At 40.1% G+C, this 17,297-nt stretch overlaps 1 protein-coding gene across 1 annotated transcript in view; it reads left to right on the forward strand.

Annotated features, from left to right (window-relative positions):
* Positions 1-17,297, forward strand: part of TBC1D2B (TBC1 domain family member 2B) — a 31,949-nt gene that overhangs the window by 593 nt on the left and 14,059 nt on the right. Inside the window, exons 2-5 of the mRNA XM_014944455.1 lie at positions 6,473-6,626; positions 11,842-12,007; positions 15,786-15,943; positions 17,004-17,230. Coding sequence (XP_014799941.1) covers positions 6,491-6,626; positions 11,842-12,007; positions 15,786-15,943; positions 17,004-17,230 — 687 coding nt within the window. The 5' untranslated portion in view covers positions 6,473-6,490. The remainder of the gene's footprint in view (positions 1-6,472; positions 6,627-11,841; positions 12,008-15,785; positions 15,944-17,003; positions 17,231-17,297) is intronic.

Here is a 17,297-nt window from a genome sequence, read left to right on the forward strand (position 1 = left end):
ATCTGTTGGGTTGCGGGTTTGGGAGCTGAGAGGGAGTGGTTGGTTTTTCACTTTGGGGGTGTTTACTTTGAAAAGATGATGCACGGCAGAAGGCTTCGCCTGGGCTGCTTTGGGAGGAAGGAAGAGGAGGAGGGAGAATAGTTTCCTGATAGTAGGAGAGGCAGCTTATCGCATTGTCTTTGCACGGACCCAGGCTTTCCTAGGATGAGAGGTAAATACTGGGATTGTCTTACATGTCTTTCCTTTATTGCCATGTCTAGGGAAAAAAACAAACCAAGGAAACCACTTCCACTCAATAAATAAGAAACACTTTCCTGAATATCCATTCTTTTTAATTTCTGCTAAGGCATATATTTCCCACAAGGAACATTCTTGGGCACTAGGTGTGAGTTGTCATGTGAACAGCATTCTTCTGCAGCAAGATCCCTAATATTAGAGTATAAATAATCCATAAAGTTGTTAAATAGCAGGGCTTCCTGTTGAATATTGGAAAAGATCTTTCTTATGTGTTTATTTAACAGTGGAGATTTGAGCGATGATAATAAATGCTGAGATTGTCAAACATGATTGTACAAAGCTCTTCAATATTGTTTTGATGAATACAAATGTTTGTCAAAATAATAAATCATTAACATACTTTGCTAAAGAATAAGCAAGTTGTTTAACTGGAAAACTAATATGATAATGATTTTCACTATGTTTTGTTAAGGAAAAGCAGTGTAATCAAGTCTCGCATAAAGTCATGTGTAGAAACTACCTTTTTCTTTGCATAGCCAAAACCACGGTTTTTACCTCTTTCCATGAACCTGCCTCTATAGCCTGGGTGTTTTTGTTACAGAAGTTAAGACTGCAGGCTTAGTGTAAGCTTTGAGTTTTTGATAGTTTGAGGAGGTTTCTATGTTTGTTTTTAATTATTATCTAGTGATTCTAATGTGGAAATCTCCAGGAAAATACCTAATGCACGTTTTGTTTTAATGATTTCTTTTTGAGTAGGAGGCCCTTTGTTGAGAAACACATAATTTATGCTTATGATTATAGTGGGAAATAGATGTCACCTGTGTAACAGGTAACTAGTCTGTCAGACAGTGCTCTAGCAGCAGCCTCGTGTGTCTTCTGCCGCCAAGAAGATACAAATCATACTCAACAACAGCGCACAAGCAGCAAGATTTCCTTTTTCATGGTTTTTTTTTGATATCTTTCAGTCTGTGGTGTTACTGCTCTGCTTGTACTTTTTGTGTTCATTTTTCCCCCCTCTACTCTCCAGGAAAGAGCCTCCATGGATGGGAGCTCTCATCATGTTTCCCTTATGGGGATTGAGAAAAGGTCCCAGTTAAGGAAGTCAAGGTCATTTCTGTAATTAGCAGGAAAAAAATTATTTTATATCTTCTACCTCTTGTATTGTAACGATGCTCACCTTAAACTGCCCAAGTGATTGTCCATAAAAATGCTGTTACACTGTAGGTGTTGATATAATAAATAAGGAATTAATGAAAATCTTGAGGGATATTGCAGGACCAACTGGCCTTTTGTAGCTGTGTGATTCACCAAGGGATAAGGCTTTTGCAGCTGGAATTAATGTTCTTCTACCCAACGTGATAGGTCTTTAAGACCTTTGAAAACATCTTTCAGCTAAATTAGGTAGAAATACAAATAAGAATGAATTCAAGATGTTAAATTTAAAAAACAAACAAACAAAAAAACCTCACAAAAAATACCCCACACTGACTGATCCAGCTTTGTTGAAAAAAAAAAATTAAAAAGTGATGTAATTTATCAAGAAAACATTACACACAGAGCACGAGGAAGAAAGTCAAGTCAAATGTAGTCTTCACCGTCTCACTCACATGCCTTGTTTTCCGCAATTTGCTGCTTGTTCAAAATTTCCAGATCTCGTGATCTGGTCTTTCCCAGTCCGTGTTCTAAGCTGAGAAGAGCCGTGAGGAATAAGCAACTGGAATTCCAGATTGAAATGATGGCGCTGCTGAGGAATGCATTATTTCTTCATAATGCCTCAGTTTTTTGTTAATGTAATGATTTCATCATCTGGCTTGCTCGGTCTTTGTCGTTTAATGGGAACTGAGGACTGCATGATACACTTGAGGTTTGGTTCTCAATTTGATGACAATTTAGGGGAAAAAATATATTGCAGCCATTCCAGCATATAAAGCAAATTGTTCATAATTTAGAGATGTAGATAACCAACGTGATGCTTGCATGATTGTAGATTTTCCATGCATTTTCAGCAGTTAAAGTACATTAGAAAAAGCTAAGTGTGTGTAAAAAGCTTTTCGATTTAAAATACACATTGTAGCTACCATCACTTTAGGTAAAGAAGCAGAGAAAATTGTGTACTTTATGAATTATGGATAGATTATGTTTGAGAATGGTTTTAATGGAAAGGACCTGATCCTGCAAATACTCGCTGTAACACAGAATGCTGGTAATACCATCGAGTGAGTGTTTGCCTGTGTTTGCACAGTCAGGTCTGTCATTAGGGGACAAAAGGATTAGCATTATGAATATACATATAAATAAACAAAGGGATCATTTCTCGTTTATTTTTAAGGCAGTGTCTTGTAGTGACACAGTTCCCTTGCTTTTGGAACTAAGAAACACTGGCCAGTGATGGTAGACTGTGTGTCCGGTCATTATATGTGGAGAACTTCTTTGTGAACAGTGAGGAATTGGGAGGGGAGCAGAAATCATGCTGCTTTCTCAAAGAAAAAAAACCAACACTTTTCTGGGTTATTGGCCAAGTAGTAAGTCTTCCAGACACTGCAGATTTTGAAGCCCAGACCCTTGAAAGTATTGGATACCAAACTTGCTGAAATCAGAATTATTTAGGAGCTTTTATTTTAATTTGTCAGTAATCTTTAAGGATGTGGCGGTGATTAATAATGGGGTGCTCGACCTTAAATAGTGGTGTTTTAGCACTGAACACCAATAGGGCCTAACTCAGCTTAGAAGGGAGCTCAGCAGTGGAGGTGATTTGTTTTTTGAGATGATCCTTTTTCTCTTCTTTTTTTTTTTTTTTTAACCTTGCTGGTTAGCGGTTACAATGCTTTAATTAAAAATTGGGCTGCCTTCCAGAAAAAGCCATTTGACTCCAAATTCGCTGTTTGAGCATCGCAGGATTAATAAATCTTAAGAACTGCCAACTTTCTGGTGATGTTGCCTCTTACAAACACGCTTGAAGGAGAGTCAGTCTGTGTTCAGAAAAGGATTGTGGCAAGAATTTTCATGAGTTTCCTCAAAATGGCAGGTTTGCTCATTGCATTTCTTTGGACTCTTCCTGAAGGGGTTTAATATTGGTAGAGGATGCCACTGGGTGATTGTGTTCCCCGAAATTCTGTTTTTGTCATGTGTGTCTGAAGAAGGCAATTTCTTCAGCATCCTTAGTAGGAGAATGGTTTTAAGGAAATAATGATAATTTTCCATCATTGTGTGGAAAAATACATGGGACTGTATGTTTCTTCACTCAGAGTGTTTTTTGTTGCTACCATTGCCTGTAAGTTTGCAATGGTAATTCCTTATCTCGCACCAGTTCAGATAACATTTATGGTGGTTTTGCTTCTCACAGAAGTGCCTCCATTAAAACGTGACTAGCTAAGGTTCTTTCTTACTGCAGTGCCATGCAGTAGTTTTGTACAAATAAGGAATTTTTGTGAGTTCTAATGGATGCTGTGCATAGCTGGATGTTCTGTCTCACATGGTGGGCAGTAGCTGAATATGCAGAGAAGTCATGAGAACTGGGGTGAGCATGGAAGTGCTCCTTTCTCTGACAGGTAAAGTGAGTTAAAAAAATGTTTACAAATTTGGCTGTTGTTTAGGAGTAGGGGAAGAGAGAGACAAAATATTCTGTGTGGGTTTTGTTGTGTTTTTTTTTTAAAGAAAGTCCATATCAGACAACAAGCTTCAAAGATTAATTTTGTTTAAACAAAACTCATCTTAACAGAGGTTCTCAGGATGCTTTTTTACTTGTAAAGTAGATAATTAAGATGCCTGTATAAACTCAGCAAAAGCTGTTCAAAGGGAGTGGAAAACTGTGTATGGGAAGAAAAGAAGGCAAAGGCAGAGGCAGGGTGCAGCAGCAGGGTACTGAGTAATTCTTGGGAATCACTCGCAGACTGAGGGCGTGTATGTGCTGCTCAGCAGAGAACACATACAATTGGGAATTTAAAACCCAATTGGTGTTGCAAGGAGCAACTCCAATAAAATCAATTCATGGCTTTCTGAAGACTGTTGGGGAGAGGATAACGGGACAAATTGTGAAAAAGGCTCATTAAGTTGAGCTTGCAGTGGGCAGAAGTTAATTGTAGGTATAAATTAAATTGACTCCAGGTGAATTGCCTCATTAGCTGTGTTGTGGTAGCAAAGAGAACCGCTCCAGTTCTGCATCCTGTGTTGGTGGAAGCTCTCTGAATTGTTGGTGGTTTTCTGCTGGAGCACAGTAAACCATGGCTTTACGAGGCCTCTGTGCAAGTCTGTCTAAAGGGAATATAGGCTCTCAAATTTACCAGAAGTGAAGGCTGGCCACTGGATAAGACTCCAAAGGAAATACTTTTGTGCTAGAAATGGGAGGGGAGGCGTTTGCTCTTTGCAAAAAGTGACTGGAGTCTGTAGGCTTAAAGCCTGCTGCTGTGATCATTCCAAGACTGGCAGCGATGGCTGTGGGGATTGATGTTTCCCAGTGTCTAGTTCTTTGACACTTTCTGGGAAACCTCATAGATGCTTCTAAACTATTATTTTCCCATGTCTTTTTTTTTTTTCTTTTTAGTGAGTGAAATGTTTTCCTCCAGTTTCCTGTGAGCAAGCAAGAATAAATATATGAAACTAATTTCCATTTTGGATCAGAAATATCTTGCTTGGATGTCTTTCTTACCAACTGAGAAGAGTGAACCTGCAGTGTATTCTTGTATCACTGTTTGGTTTATTTCACTACTTGATTTGATTGATGAATGTTTACTTGATTTATGTATCTTATGTCTTCTCATGTGTATGATGCACCGAAAGGAACGGGAGCAGCAGCTCCAGGAATAAGTGTGCCTGTTTTCTGATGAACGTCCTTGCACAGTGCTGTTTGCTGTAGGATGTTGTGGATGTTAAAGCTCACATGGGTAAAAAAAGCCAAATTGTAAAACAAAAATCTGTCTCTCTGATTTGTAAACACTAAGATGAGAGATTGCTGAGCCAGAGAGAGCGCCCTGCGGTAGCATCAGTTCTTGTTTGCCTGATTGCTTATGCTCTGGCTGGTAATTAGCTGCTCTCAGGGTCAAACTATGATGGTCAATGGATCTTCAGTTTGACTAGCGCAGAAGTGTTCTCATATCAAAAACTGAAGACAAATTTGTGCCAGTTATGTGCTTTATGCAGGGTAGTTTATTTCCTTTGTAAGGGAATCAGTGGTGTTTGTTGTCCTTCATTCTTTGCAGGTATTGCCTGCACAGGTACTCTCTTCAGTTGTGATAAACAGAACAGGAAACTGTTTGAAATTAAGTTGTTTAATGAGTAAACACAGTAATTTGCCCAAGTAATGAGGGTTTTTTCATTGATAATGTCACAAAGCACTTCGGGAGAAGGTAGGAGAAAGACTGGCTAAAAGGTAAGCGCACTGTGTGCTTACAACCTGAAGGACTTGGGTGAGAGTCTCTTCACAAGCGACCACTTTGATCCTGAACATACACTGGTTCCAAACGGGTGGTGGAAGATGGATGTTAGAATAAAAATGAGTTTTCCAAGTGAGCACCTGCAGTGTCAGCTACCATCACTTAGTCTCCTGTTGATATTTCTAGGTTGTCATTTGACACACTTTGAAATTACTCTAATAGCTGTAATTTTTACTGGGGCTTAAAGATGAGTTTGAATTCTTGGTCATTTATTGTCTATTCACGTTAATAACTGCAGGCTTGTAGATTAAATATTCACATTTGGGTTGGTTTTTTGTTTTAAATATGACCTTTCTGTAGAAATTAGTTAGCTCGAGGGATCATCAAGTAATACAGTATGTAGATTTAATCGTTAAAGTAAGGAGGTGTTACAGTGTGTTATTAATTTGTGGGTTTGTGCTGGTAATAAAGCAAGTTAAAAATGAAAACGTGAATCTTCCTCAGTATGTATGGGAACTTTTTTTCATAATACAAATTTGTAGTTCTATATTTAAACAGCACTTTGTGTGTAAAATGTAAGATGCTGATGCTGCATATTCTGATGTTTGGGTGTAAAACTGGAGGGGAAAAAATGCATGTGACTACTACTAATGCAAGATAGTTTTGGCATGAAACTCAGGGATGTGTATGTGTGCACAACCTAGTGCATTGGTGGTTATTTCTTCTAAACTGTATTGGTTTGGGGTGATGATACCTTGCTGGTCTGTTAATTATCTGGGTTAGTTTTTTAATTGCACTTGGAATTGCTGTATTGATGCACTAAAGTCATGCAGTGGTCTCATTAGCGCTCTGCTTTTGTGTTGTAGGCTGCAACTCGTCAGGATATGACATACTGGCTCCAGGAGCTGCAGCAGAAGAGGTGGGAATATTGTAACAACCTGGACGCAGCAAAAAGGGACAGCCGAACCTCCCCTACACCCAGTGACTTTTCCAAAGGTCTTGTTGCCAAAGACAACCCTGGTAGGTTGAATGTCTGAGTGAAAACAGAATGCATGTTTCTGTTCAGTGTCGGTTAATCAGTACAAAGCGTAGCACTGGGTGGAGAACAGTCTTAGGAAGCTTTTTGAAACATCTTTTTATCGAGTAACTCTGTGTAAACTTTGCATATAGTGGTGACACTGAAATTATTTAACATGTATGTAAGTTTGTGTGAAGTTTCATATCGCTTACGAAACCTGTTGATTTCTTCAAAACCAGATTCTTAGAAAAGAAGTAAAATGGTGTAGTTCTATGGCTAGGTTTCATTAAGTGGCAAAGTACAGTTTAGGATAAATAAGTTGTCTTTTAGTCATTGGAGTATCTTAAAAGCCTGGTGTGTTAAGTATCCTGAGATGTAAACTCCAGTTTTTAATGGGAACAGGTATTTTTTGCATTCTGAATGTCCATACTTTGTTCTTGAAGAAGTATGGTGTGGTGGAACTGTCTGAGTCTGATAAAAATGTCCTGCCTTTTAAAACTACGAGACAGTTTGCAGTGATACTGCATAAGTGAAATTCAGTCTCTGCAATACCTTTAGCCAAGGAAAATGTAATTTTAGATTAGTGGCAGAGTTATAAAAATTTATCTGTGTATTATACATAGTTATTCTGCATTTTTGCCTATGTTGCTCAGGCAGGAATTGTTTTATTCCTGAATGTTTACAGAAATGGATTCCTTGCTGATTTCTGTTACCCATAAATAAGAGGGAGTAAAATCCTGTTCTATGCCAAGTTAGACACGCTAGTAAAGCTCTCTTGGGGTTTATACAGAGTCTTGAGGTCAGACATATTTCATCAACAGATCTTGTATTTTGTTGATTCCAATTTGCTCAGACACAGAAATGTTAAGCTGTCGTCCTCCCCGCCCTCCCCTCCCCCAGTTCAGATCCCATGCTGCAGTATTGTCCTCTAACCCAGTTTACTGGTTTCGTTTGAGAGCAGTTCGTGTGTGGCTGCTTGCTCAACCACAGCTGGCTTGAGAGCATGTGCTTTTGTAGGGGCTCAGCTTGATGTTCCAGCAGCATCCATCTAACAGCTCGTCACCGCTTAACGGAGTGCCCAGCTCTCTGCCTTCACCTGGTGCTGGAGCTGCTCTCACCCCTCCTTACGTTTGTGCAGGGAGTGCAACTGGCAGGAAACCTCTTTTTCTGTAGGTTAGTTTTTGGCTCAGTGTAGCTTCCTGAAGTGGTTTACTGTAGGGACAGAGGGGTGCTGGGATGACCCCGAGGGAATTGTTGGGAATGCAAAGGCGGGATGGTTTGAGACCACCTTTCTGGCAGCAGACACTCTGGTTAGCCTGTTGCCAAACCCTGTGCTGCAAGGACATGTGTGTCGGTGTGCAGAGACCTGACAGCTTGTAGGTGTTGGAAAGGGTAACAGGCGTTTGCTCTTTAAAACCTTTGCCTTTCTGCTGTCAGCCTCTCATTCTCTGCTCTGTAGTCTCCTCTTTTGCCTTTTGTGGGGTTTGTCTGACCTTGTGCTGAGTTGGTTGAGTTTAAAAAGTTAGCCAAAAAGGAAGATAATTTTTTTTTTCCTGCTAGATTAATGAGTGGACTGTATTTACCATGCAATCAGGTGACTTCCAGAGCTGATGGAAGGGAGGGGACAGAAGAGTAAATACGGGAAGGCAGAGTAAAGGGTAGGCAGGACTGCCCTCTTTTGGCAGAAGACTGTCGAATCTGATCAAATGTAATGTGTAACTTGGCCCCAGATCTCTGTTCCTTCTTGTTTGTGCTCCTTCCCTCAGAGCTTAGGTACAGTGTGACATAACCTGCTGTCACTGCAGCCTGTGTAGGTGCTGTTCCCTCACTCCTGTTTTGCATTGGATCTAGCCATCATCATCCAGTCGCTTTAGATCACTGATGACCTTTCTTGTAAATTGTTGGGGTTTTCCAGATCAGCAGGCTGAACCAATTTGTGTGATTGTTAATTGTGTAATAGTTATTTTAACTATTGTTATTAAATCCAGTGCAAGGAAGGTCAAGAAGAAGTGTGTAGGCTGAGGAGACCCATCCCTTTCAGGGACAGCCTGCAGTTAAATTGCTTTATGTAAAATTTGAAACTGCATCTACAGTATGACATTTTTGAGGACTAGTCACAATGATGACTTTATCAACAACTGGAGAGTTTAAGTAGGGATTTATTCTGCAGAAAGGGCAAAGAGCCTGAATGATTGATGATTGTTCCTTCTTTTTAAACAAGTACTGCAAAAGTTTCCTATGGAATTGGGCAACTTTTAGGCCCTGATTCCATGTTGATGACTAAGGTATGTGTCTTGTGGTTTGTTTTTTTTTTTAAAGTGAGTGTTCATTTGATGATGTGCTTTATACTGGAGCATACAAATTGGTTTGTTTTGCTAGTACTTGAGTACAGATGCTGTCACTAATGTTTTCAGTGGGGAAGTAGTCTGTCTTTGGCCCAGCAACAAAGTTGCTCACTGTAGAATCTGGCCTGTTTTGTCCTGTTGTCCTTCTCCCCACCAGTTTAGAGATCAGCTCTAACTGGAACATAGGTAAAGCTAAGGTCCTGCTTTATGGATCAGGATTTACATGTTTTTAAGAATTTGCAAGGTAGTGAAAAATACTTTAAAATATTTTTCAAAGTGGGCTGTGGGAAAGCTAATGCTACAAAAATGATTTTATAGGATTTGTTGGATAAGCTGCTTTACTACGTGGAAGTCAAATAAATGATTTATTCTTTATAGGATATAGGATCTTTTTTCTTCTTGGAATTGATTGAATGTTAATGTATTTTTTATAATTTCAGTTCTTAGTTATGCTGTTCCTCAACTCTCAATTTACATTAATAAAAAATGATATGTCATGTATTTATAAGACTGTTGTGTTTTGAAGTAAGTTGAAAAACAAGATGATTTTTTAATGGTGACTGCATTATTAACCTCATGACGTTGTTGTGCTGTATCTGCTGTGTGGTCCATACCTGTGACCAGTCAGCTGCCTGCTGTAACAGGGGGTTGTGTGCAATGAGCAGCCTCAGGAAGTCAGGGAAGGTTCAGCCAGGCTCATTAGCATCTGTCTTAGAGGAGATGCATTTATTAGAAATTCAGCTCTTGAGCAATTAATTTACTGGGGCCATACTATAAAGAGATTCTGTAGTCTTGTCAAATCATACAGGCAGAAGATGAAACACCCTGTAAGTATGAAAGTGGTGTGTTAATAATCCAGCCTGGGTTTGGGTACCCGTAAGCTCTTGGTGTGGTGTTTCGTTTCTTTATTTGGAGGGTGGAGGGGTTGGGTTGTTTTTTGTTGCCTTTTTTTTTCTGGTTGAAACCTGTTGTATTATCTTTCCCCTTTATTAGAATATTAGTGAATATGATAAAAATTTAGTTTTGTCTAACTTCTTTGCCGAGTTTTTTTCCAGCTCAAACTGCCAAGGTCCAAAGGAATTTGGAATTTAGTTTGGCTGGTAAGGCACTGAAGAAGTTTCTGTCAGCACTGATCATAAAATAAGTGAAGGCAGTGTAGTTTGTACTTATATCTGAAACAAGACACGATATACTTCTGTTTCAGATGTAATTTTTCAAGGGTTTGAGAAATTTGTAGTGTCAGTGATCTCTTATATTTGATGTTCTTCATCACAAAATGTTCTGTCTTTGTACTTCTAGTCTTCAATATGGGCTACATGAAAGTAACCATCTGCTGAGTAACTGGAGGGTACAGCTTGTTTAAAGATGGTCTTGGTGCCAGTGCCAAGTAATCATCAGAACGATGAGTGAAAGGCTCACCCGTGATAAACAGGCTATTGTGATTTCCCAGGGTTTTCCCCTTCCTGCAGAGAATGATTTAAGTCAGAAGTGTTACTTTCTAATATAGCTGCTGAGTCAGTCTGAGGGTGTTCTCAAAACTTTTTAATCCCCTTCAGTACTTTGAGACTGATACTGAGAAGAGTTTGAGCTTGTTTCTAACGTGGCTGCTCAGAGGGTTTGTAGAAGGCCAGGAGCCACTTTGTGCTGCTTTATAGTGCTTTTGCTACGCATAGTGTGCTCCATGCTCTGCGTCTCCTGTTCCCTCTGCCTGCTGGAGAGGGGGGTGAGGGGGAAAGAAAGCTCTCCAGGATAATGGAAACACTGAGGTAACATGTATACTAACCAATTCTACATGAGCCACTTTGTGCTTCTTTATAGTGCTTTTGCTACGCATAGTACGTTCCATGCTCTGCGTCTCCTATTCCCTCTGCCTGCTGGAGGGGGGGCGAGGGGGAAAGAAAGCTCTCCAGGATAATGGAAACACTGAGGTAACATGTATACTAACCAATTCTACAGTACGTATTGGACAGTGTGGGGTGTTGGAGACCTGGCTGGCTTTGTTGGATCAGCTTGGATCCTCTGGACTTGATTAGCTCTGGCTCCAGGCTAGCGCTGGTTCTTGGCTGGTTGCTGCGGAGCCGTTCGGAGCCTGCGTGAGTTTGCTGGCGTGTGTGCGGTGCTGGGCCTGAGCTGTGTGTCTGCATGGCCCTGCGCCCCATCTGCGCACGTGCTGAAGTGCAGAGAGAGTTTGACTGGATGGATTGAGGTACAGCTGCATCCAGCTGACCCGGAGCTCATAAATCCTCGCTGGGCTGGTGGGTCTGCGACGTGTCTGCAGTGCCCGAGCTCACGTGCTGAGCTCTGGGAGCCCCCAGGCTGGACTTACACAAAGCTGGCTCAAGTCTGTACAGCTCATTGACTTGCAGCAGCGGTGTCACTTCTGGGATTAATAACTTCTAGGATGGAGCACACCCTGAAAACTGTCTCTCAGTATTCTAGTGGCACTGTTCCCGACTTGAGACTTCTGATAGACCTCAGCTTGTTTTACAAGGTGATTTTGTGGATTCATGTAATTAATTCAGTGTACACTGTGAATTTTTATGGCTTTATAGCTGCTTAAGCTGGGTGAATCTATATGGACTAATTGAGATTGTAAATCACTCATGAAATAATGCTTCAGGAGCATCACACAGATCCTGTTATTAGAAGTATGTGGCTGCGTTGAGAGCTCACTGAGGAAAACACTTTACTGTTTTTAAAGTTCATTTCAACAGAGCAATTTTATTAAGTTATGTTGCAATTTAAAACAAAACCCTAACTACATTAATAGCAGGCTGAGTAGTATATGACTTTATATAACCACTGCTGTTTTACTTACTGAAAGTTTTGCCTATTTTTCTTTTTCTTTTTCTCTTTTTTTTTTTTTAACTAGATTTGAGTATCCTAAGTCAAAATGCTTCAGCAGAGAGAGCTAGAAATATTCTAGCTGTGGAGACTTCTCCTACAGACCTGGTGGGGGAACAAGCAGCTTCCCAACCTGCACCAGTCCAACCAAGTGCCATCAATTTCTCCCTTAAGCAATGGAGCACCGAAATCAAGTAAGTTGGGGACGTGGGAGAAGGAGTCACAGGATCGATGGTTGCTGGCAGAGACTGTTCCCTACTGAATGATGTGTGTATGAGGTGGGCAGAGCTTTTTAGAGGAACTGGGGGTGACGGGGTGGATCAGTACATTGGACGGTATCTCTTCAAGTAAACTGTTTCTTTGTTATCCTTATTTGTTTGGAGGGCACACTGAACATCATTGTGTGGTGTTACTGATAGCTGAAAGGGAGAATCAAGATCAAGGCCTGTAAACACTTGTAGCGTTGGCTTTGCTCTCTGAACCCAAGCAGGGAGCTGGGAGTTGTACTCTCAGCTAGTGCTGCTCTTTATCCTTCATTGTGTAATGGAACTGCTAATTGTTAGCATTGCAGTAGTCATAGTATTTAGAGCTTATGAAATGTTTTCAGTGATGAAAACCCAAAACAATATAAGTCATTTTTCTTCATTTTCTTCTTAAAAAAGATAAAAGCACGTGGCACAGATTTGAAATTGATGCAGTTCAAATTCCTGAGCGAAAGTGTGTCAGACCCTTTCTGAACAACAGCAAAACCACATCTTATCCCTTCACTCTTAATAAATTTACTTTTTAGCATTAATTACCTTCAGGAAAGCAGTTGTACTGGTTTTCAGCTCTCCTTTTACGGTTTCTTTCTAAATGTTTTTACACTTTGCTCACATAGATGGATCTTCCGCTTCTACTCAAAGGCCATGACGGTGCTATTTATTGCAGAGCAGCTCGCACAGCGGAGCTGTAGCTTTGGTTAACGAGACCACATCCCCCTTGAGCTGCAATTAAAATGTAGTTGCTCGGTTGCATCAGCAGTGCTGAGTTAAACAGATTCCTTTTAAAGCTTTCCTGTTAAACACAGAGATCTGAGAGGTTACAAAGGTTTGTTGGTTTGGGGTTATTTTTGGTTGTGTGTTCTTTTTTTTTTTTCTTTCTTTTTTTAAAGGCTACTTTTTTTAAGACTACTGTGTAGACCATCATTTAAGTTTCAGGAAAGATGTCTTGTGGCTGAATTAAGAAATAGGTGAATCCTGTTACTACAACATGTCCGTTTGAACTGGTAGTCCTGCATGGTTTCCTGGGCTTGTGCAGCCACTTTACTTCGGTAGAACTTGCATTTGGTTATAATAGAAGGAAAATAACATGAAACAATTTCTCTTTGGTGAATTCCTGCATACTTGAAAAGTGTGTTTCTGGCTTTGAAAAAACTTTTTTCTTGATTTTTGGGTTGTTTTTTTTTTCTGAATTGCAGATGATACACGTTGGGGAAGTCTAGCTAGAAGGGCAGTATTGGGGTAAGCGGCTCAGCGTTGCCTGGTTGGTGTGTGTTAATGTTTCCCTGTAACTGAGCACAGAGGCAGCAGTGGAGTTGTGGGCTGGGAAACCCCTTTGGCTGGAGAGAAATGTTTCTGGTGGCAGTGGCCCAGCAGATATTGTAGCACAGAATTCAAGAATTGGCCTTTCTCTGTATAGCTGTGCTCCTAACGGCTCAGAGTCCTTGCACATCTCGGCATGAAGATTTCACAGTGTGAAGCTCTTTCAGGCTGAATGCCACTCTCCCCCTTCCACTCTTTCTGCAGATACTCAGCTGCAGTAGGTTCATCTGCCTGAACATGTTCCTGGGAAAATAACATGTATCGTATCTACTAACAGATTTTTATTTTTTTTTAATTGTGTGGTTTGGTGTTGTGGTTTTTTTTTATATATGGAGTACTCTAGTGCCCCCATGTGCTCCAAATCTTAAAGCAGGCATTCCCCCCTGAAAGCTGATAGCAGTGGGAAATGGTTTCTTTGCCAGGATTGCTTGTTATGCTCAAACATCCTCTTCTGAGCTTTTGAAAGGTCATTTTGTAGAGGATTTACTGAGCCAGCAGCTAAAGTCTGAAGCATGTGTGATACAGACAGTTGTGCACTACCTCTGGCTACGTATTCTCTCATTGGGATAAGAGTCTGACAACCTTATCAGAAGCTATTTAGCTGCATGACAGTATGCTAGAACCTCTGACAAATTTATTTACATTAGCATAGGCCTTGCAGTGACATGTCTTAAAAGCTGTGGACTGGCATTACCTCTACCTGTTTTGAGCTAGCAGGTTATGAGCACCTAAGTTCCTGTATCTAATATGATAAATTTGCTCTGAGGTGTGAGTCTGTAGCAGTTTTCACAAGAAAGGTGAATTTTCTTCAGCATAGGTTTGGTTAAGGACAAGTGGATTTTCCTTCTAATGGCTATCCTCAGCTGCTCCAGAGATGGGTAGGGCAATTATAAACTTAATTTGGATTTATTTTGCATATTAAAAATGATCATATTATTATGTGTTTCCACTCCCCCTATCTTTTGTTGATTCAATCTTGGAATGAATGATGCCCAATTAATAAGCAAAGCTATTCAGTAATGGTTCAAGGGTCCTTCAGCTCTGGTTATGCTCACATCATTTTGAGTGGAACTCCTGTGAAAAAACATTAAGTGGTCCTGTAAGTCTGGTATTTTAACACGTGCAATCTCCTTTTTCACTTCTTGACTGACAAGTGATCTTCTGCTGGGCTGAACAGCATTCTTTGAGCGTGTATCACAAGAAGGTCTAGTTAGTTGTATTGGAACTCTGTGGAATCAGGACAAGATTGTTAATATTTTTATAACAGTGAAAGCTGATTATTAACCTTGGAAAGTTAAAATGACATTAAAATGATTATTAATCAGTTCAGCAGACTATAGGAATTCTGCACTGCATAATGATTAGCCTGGAGTTCACTTTGTTTGGATGTTAAATCCCTAGTGAAGGTGAAAGACTGGGCTGGATCATCAAATGATATTGAAGGTGTAATATGGGGTACTTTCTGCTTAAGGTTTGATGAATAAGAAGAGAATGTGGTTGTCTGAGTAGAAGCATCTTAGTGGGCCTCCATCTTACACAGACTGTGTAGAAAATGCTGAGATACTAAATATATTTCCAACTTTACACCTAAAATATTAAACTGATTCATATGGATTGACGTAGAATCTCCTGTAGTTGAACAAAGACTTGACAGTACTGAGCTACATTAACACTCCTGGACGTGTGTGGAGTTAAACATTTCTGATTGCATGATGCCTGTGGGGGAAGCTGGATAGGGTAAGCTCATCCTGTCTGGCTGGAATTTAGAGGTTGCCTCTGAAATGTTCTTGCAGATAATTGGCAACGTTCCACCTTAGGAAAGGAAAACTGCTAAGGAGTCTGTCGTCAGCGATTCAGCTACCGCAGGTCTCTGGGATGATCCCAAGTTTGACGTTAATCCAGAATGTGAAACTATAACATACATGCGTTTTGACTGCATGCTGTTCTGTTTAATGCTTGGAGTTATCCTAAAATTGTAAGCTACAATGTCTGATCAATGAAGAGATGCTGCTTCTAAATCTTAATTGTGGTTTGATTTGTTTTTTCCCCACTGCCAAAACAAGGACAAGCAGAGAATGAAACTCACTTTTAAAGTGAAATAATTCTTCTGTTCTTGAAACATAGCACTGTTGGTAACAGGTGCTATTTAGTAGGATGTGCTTTGTTTTCTTTGAGCTTTTTGTTTGGTGTTGGTTTTGTCGGTCTTAGCTTATTTTTAGTTTTCAGTGTTTCAACTGCAGTGGTTGTCTTGAAAATTTGGTTTTGTCTGTCTTTTAGCTTATTTTTAGTTTTTAGTGTTTCAACTGCAGTGGTTGTCTTGAAAACCCCTTTATAAAAAGAATGCCAAATGGAGAAATCTTTGTCACTTTTCCTGCTGTCTTTTTCACAGAAATTCAATGTCCTCTCTAAGAAAAGGAAATAACGATAACCGCAAGAGCATATTTTATACCAGTGAGGAGTGGGAATTGCTGGATCCAACCCCGAAAGACTTGGAGGACTCAATGGCTCTGGAAGACAAGAGGAAACACCTGGCAGAAGGAAGTAAAGGTAGAAGTGGGAGGGAGGGGGCATACGGTCCCTTTCAACCATATGCCTTACCTTCTTTAGTGTAGTGTACTGTGTTATGTCTGTCTTCAGCTAGTAAGTGGAAGCTTATCTTTTCTTCACAAAGCACATCCAGAGCTCTCTAAATTATAACTGGAAGTTCACAAAGCACATCCAGAGCTCTCTAAATTCTTTTAAAACAATTACTTCCTTATGATGCACTGGGATTCCCCTGCCATCCAGATGCAATAGAATAAGTACGAACCTTTGTCCACTGGTTTAGGTCCCTGAGTATGTTACCATCTCTACTTTTGTCATTTGAGCTGCAAATAACAGCTACAGGATGAAGAGACATGTTGAGGCTTTTGATTACTCAGTTGGGTGTCACCCATGGAAGCAGAATTGCCTTTAGACTGAAGTACATATATATGTTATATTGGCTTGCTTCTGAAGTGGGGGAAAAAGTAGGGATACATTTTCAGTGACAGCTCAGCTATGCCTTGTAACCGGGTCTCACATTTGACCAGCATCTGGAATAACCTTATGAGGACATTTTTACAGCTCCTTAAAAGCACTTTAGCTGACATTTAAGTGATTTAATCTGTTTTAAAATGTCCTTCACTCTATATACCGTGGTTTTATGAATGGAGGGGAAACCTTACAGTGAACACCTCTTCAAAGAATAGTACGCTGGGATATCAGTGGCAGTTTTGCTCTCATGGCTTCTGAGCTGTTCATTATTTGAAGCAAAGTTTACTCAGCCATTGTTAGGGAACCTTTTGTTTTCTGTAACAAATTGTCAAGTTCTCTTCGTCCCTTATTTCACAAATATTAATTTATGAGCTAAATCTTTTATCTGGGAGGGAAGAAGACTTTGAGTTACATACTTTTCCCACCAAAGGAAGCCACTTGGAAAATAAGGCTTGTTTAACACTATTGTATTGGGCTGTTTAAATGCTGCATAGAGTCTAATTTTAATGACCATATTTTAAAAAGGAAATTTGAATGCTTTGAAACGCCTTTTTACTAAGTGAACTCAACCAGAAGAAATTGTTTTACGCAGGACTGACTAGTTCAGCTTTTCCATTCGATTTTGGCCGCGTTCCACACAAAACAAGGCGCCCGTTAAAAGACATGATTGGATCAAGCAAAAACCGGAACAGCAGTGAGTCTTCTCCAACGGAGTGGTATTCTGGTAATGGCAACAAACTAGTCTCTGAGCTGCAACTGAAGTACCAAAGCCAGCAAGAAGAGTTGGAAAAGCTAAAGAAAGATCTTCTGAGCCAAAAGGTAATTAAGCCTTCAGGCAAAGTACATAAAAGCAAATGGATCTGGCAGGTGATTGTGAGTTTGCCGT

This window comes from Calidris pugnax, unplaced genomic scaffold (genome assembly GCF_001431845.1).
Source record: "Calidris pugnax isolate Ruff unplaced genomic scaffold, ASM143184v1 scaffold70, whole genome shotgun sequence".
Lineage (NCBI taxonomy): Eukaryota > Metazoa > Chordata > Aves > Charadriiformes > Scolopacidae > Calidris > Calidris pugnax.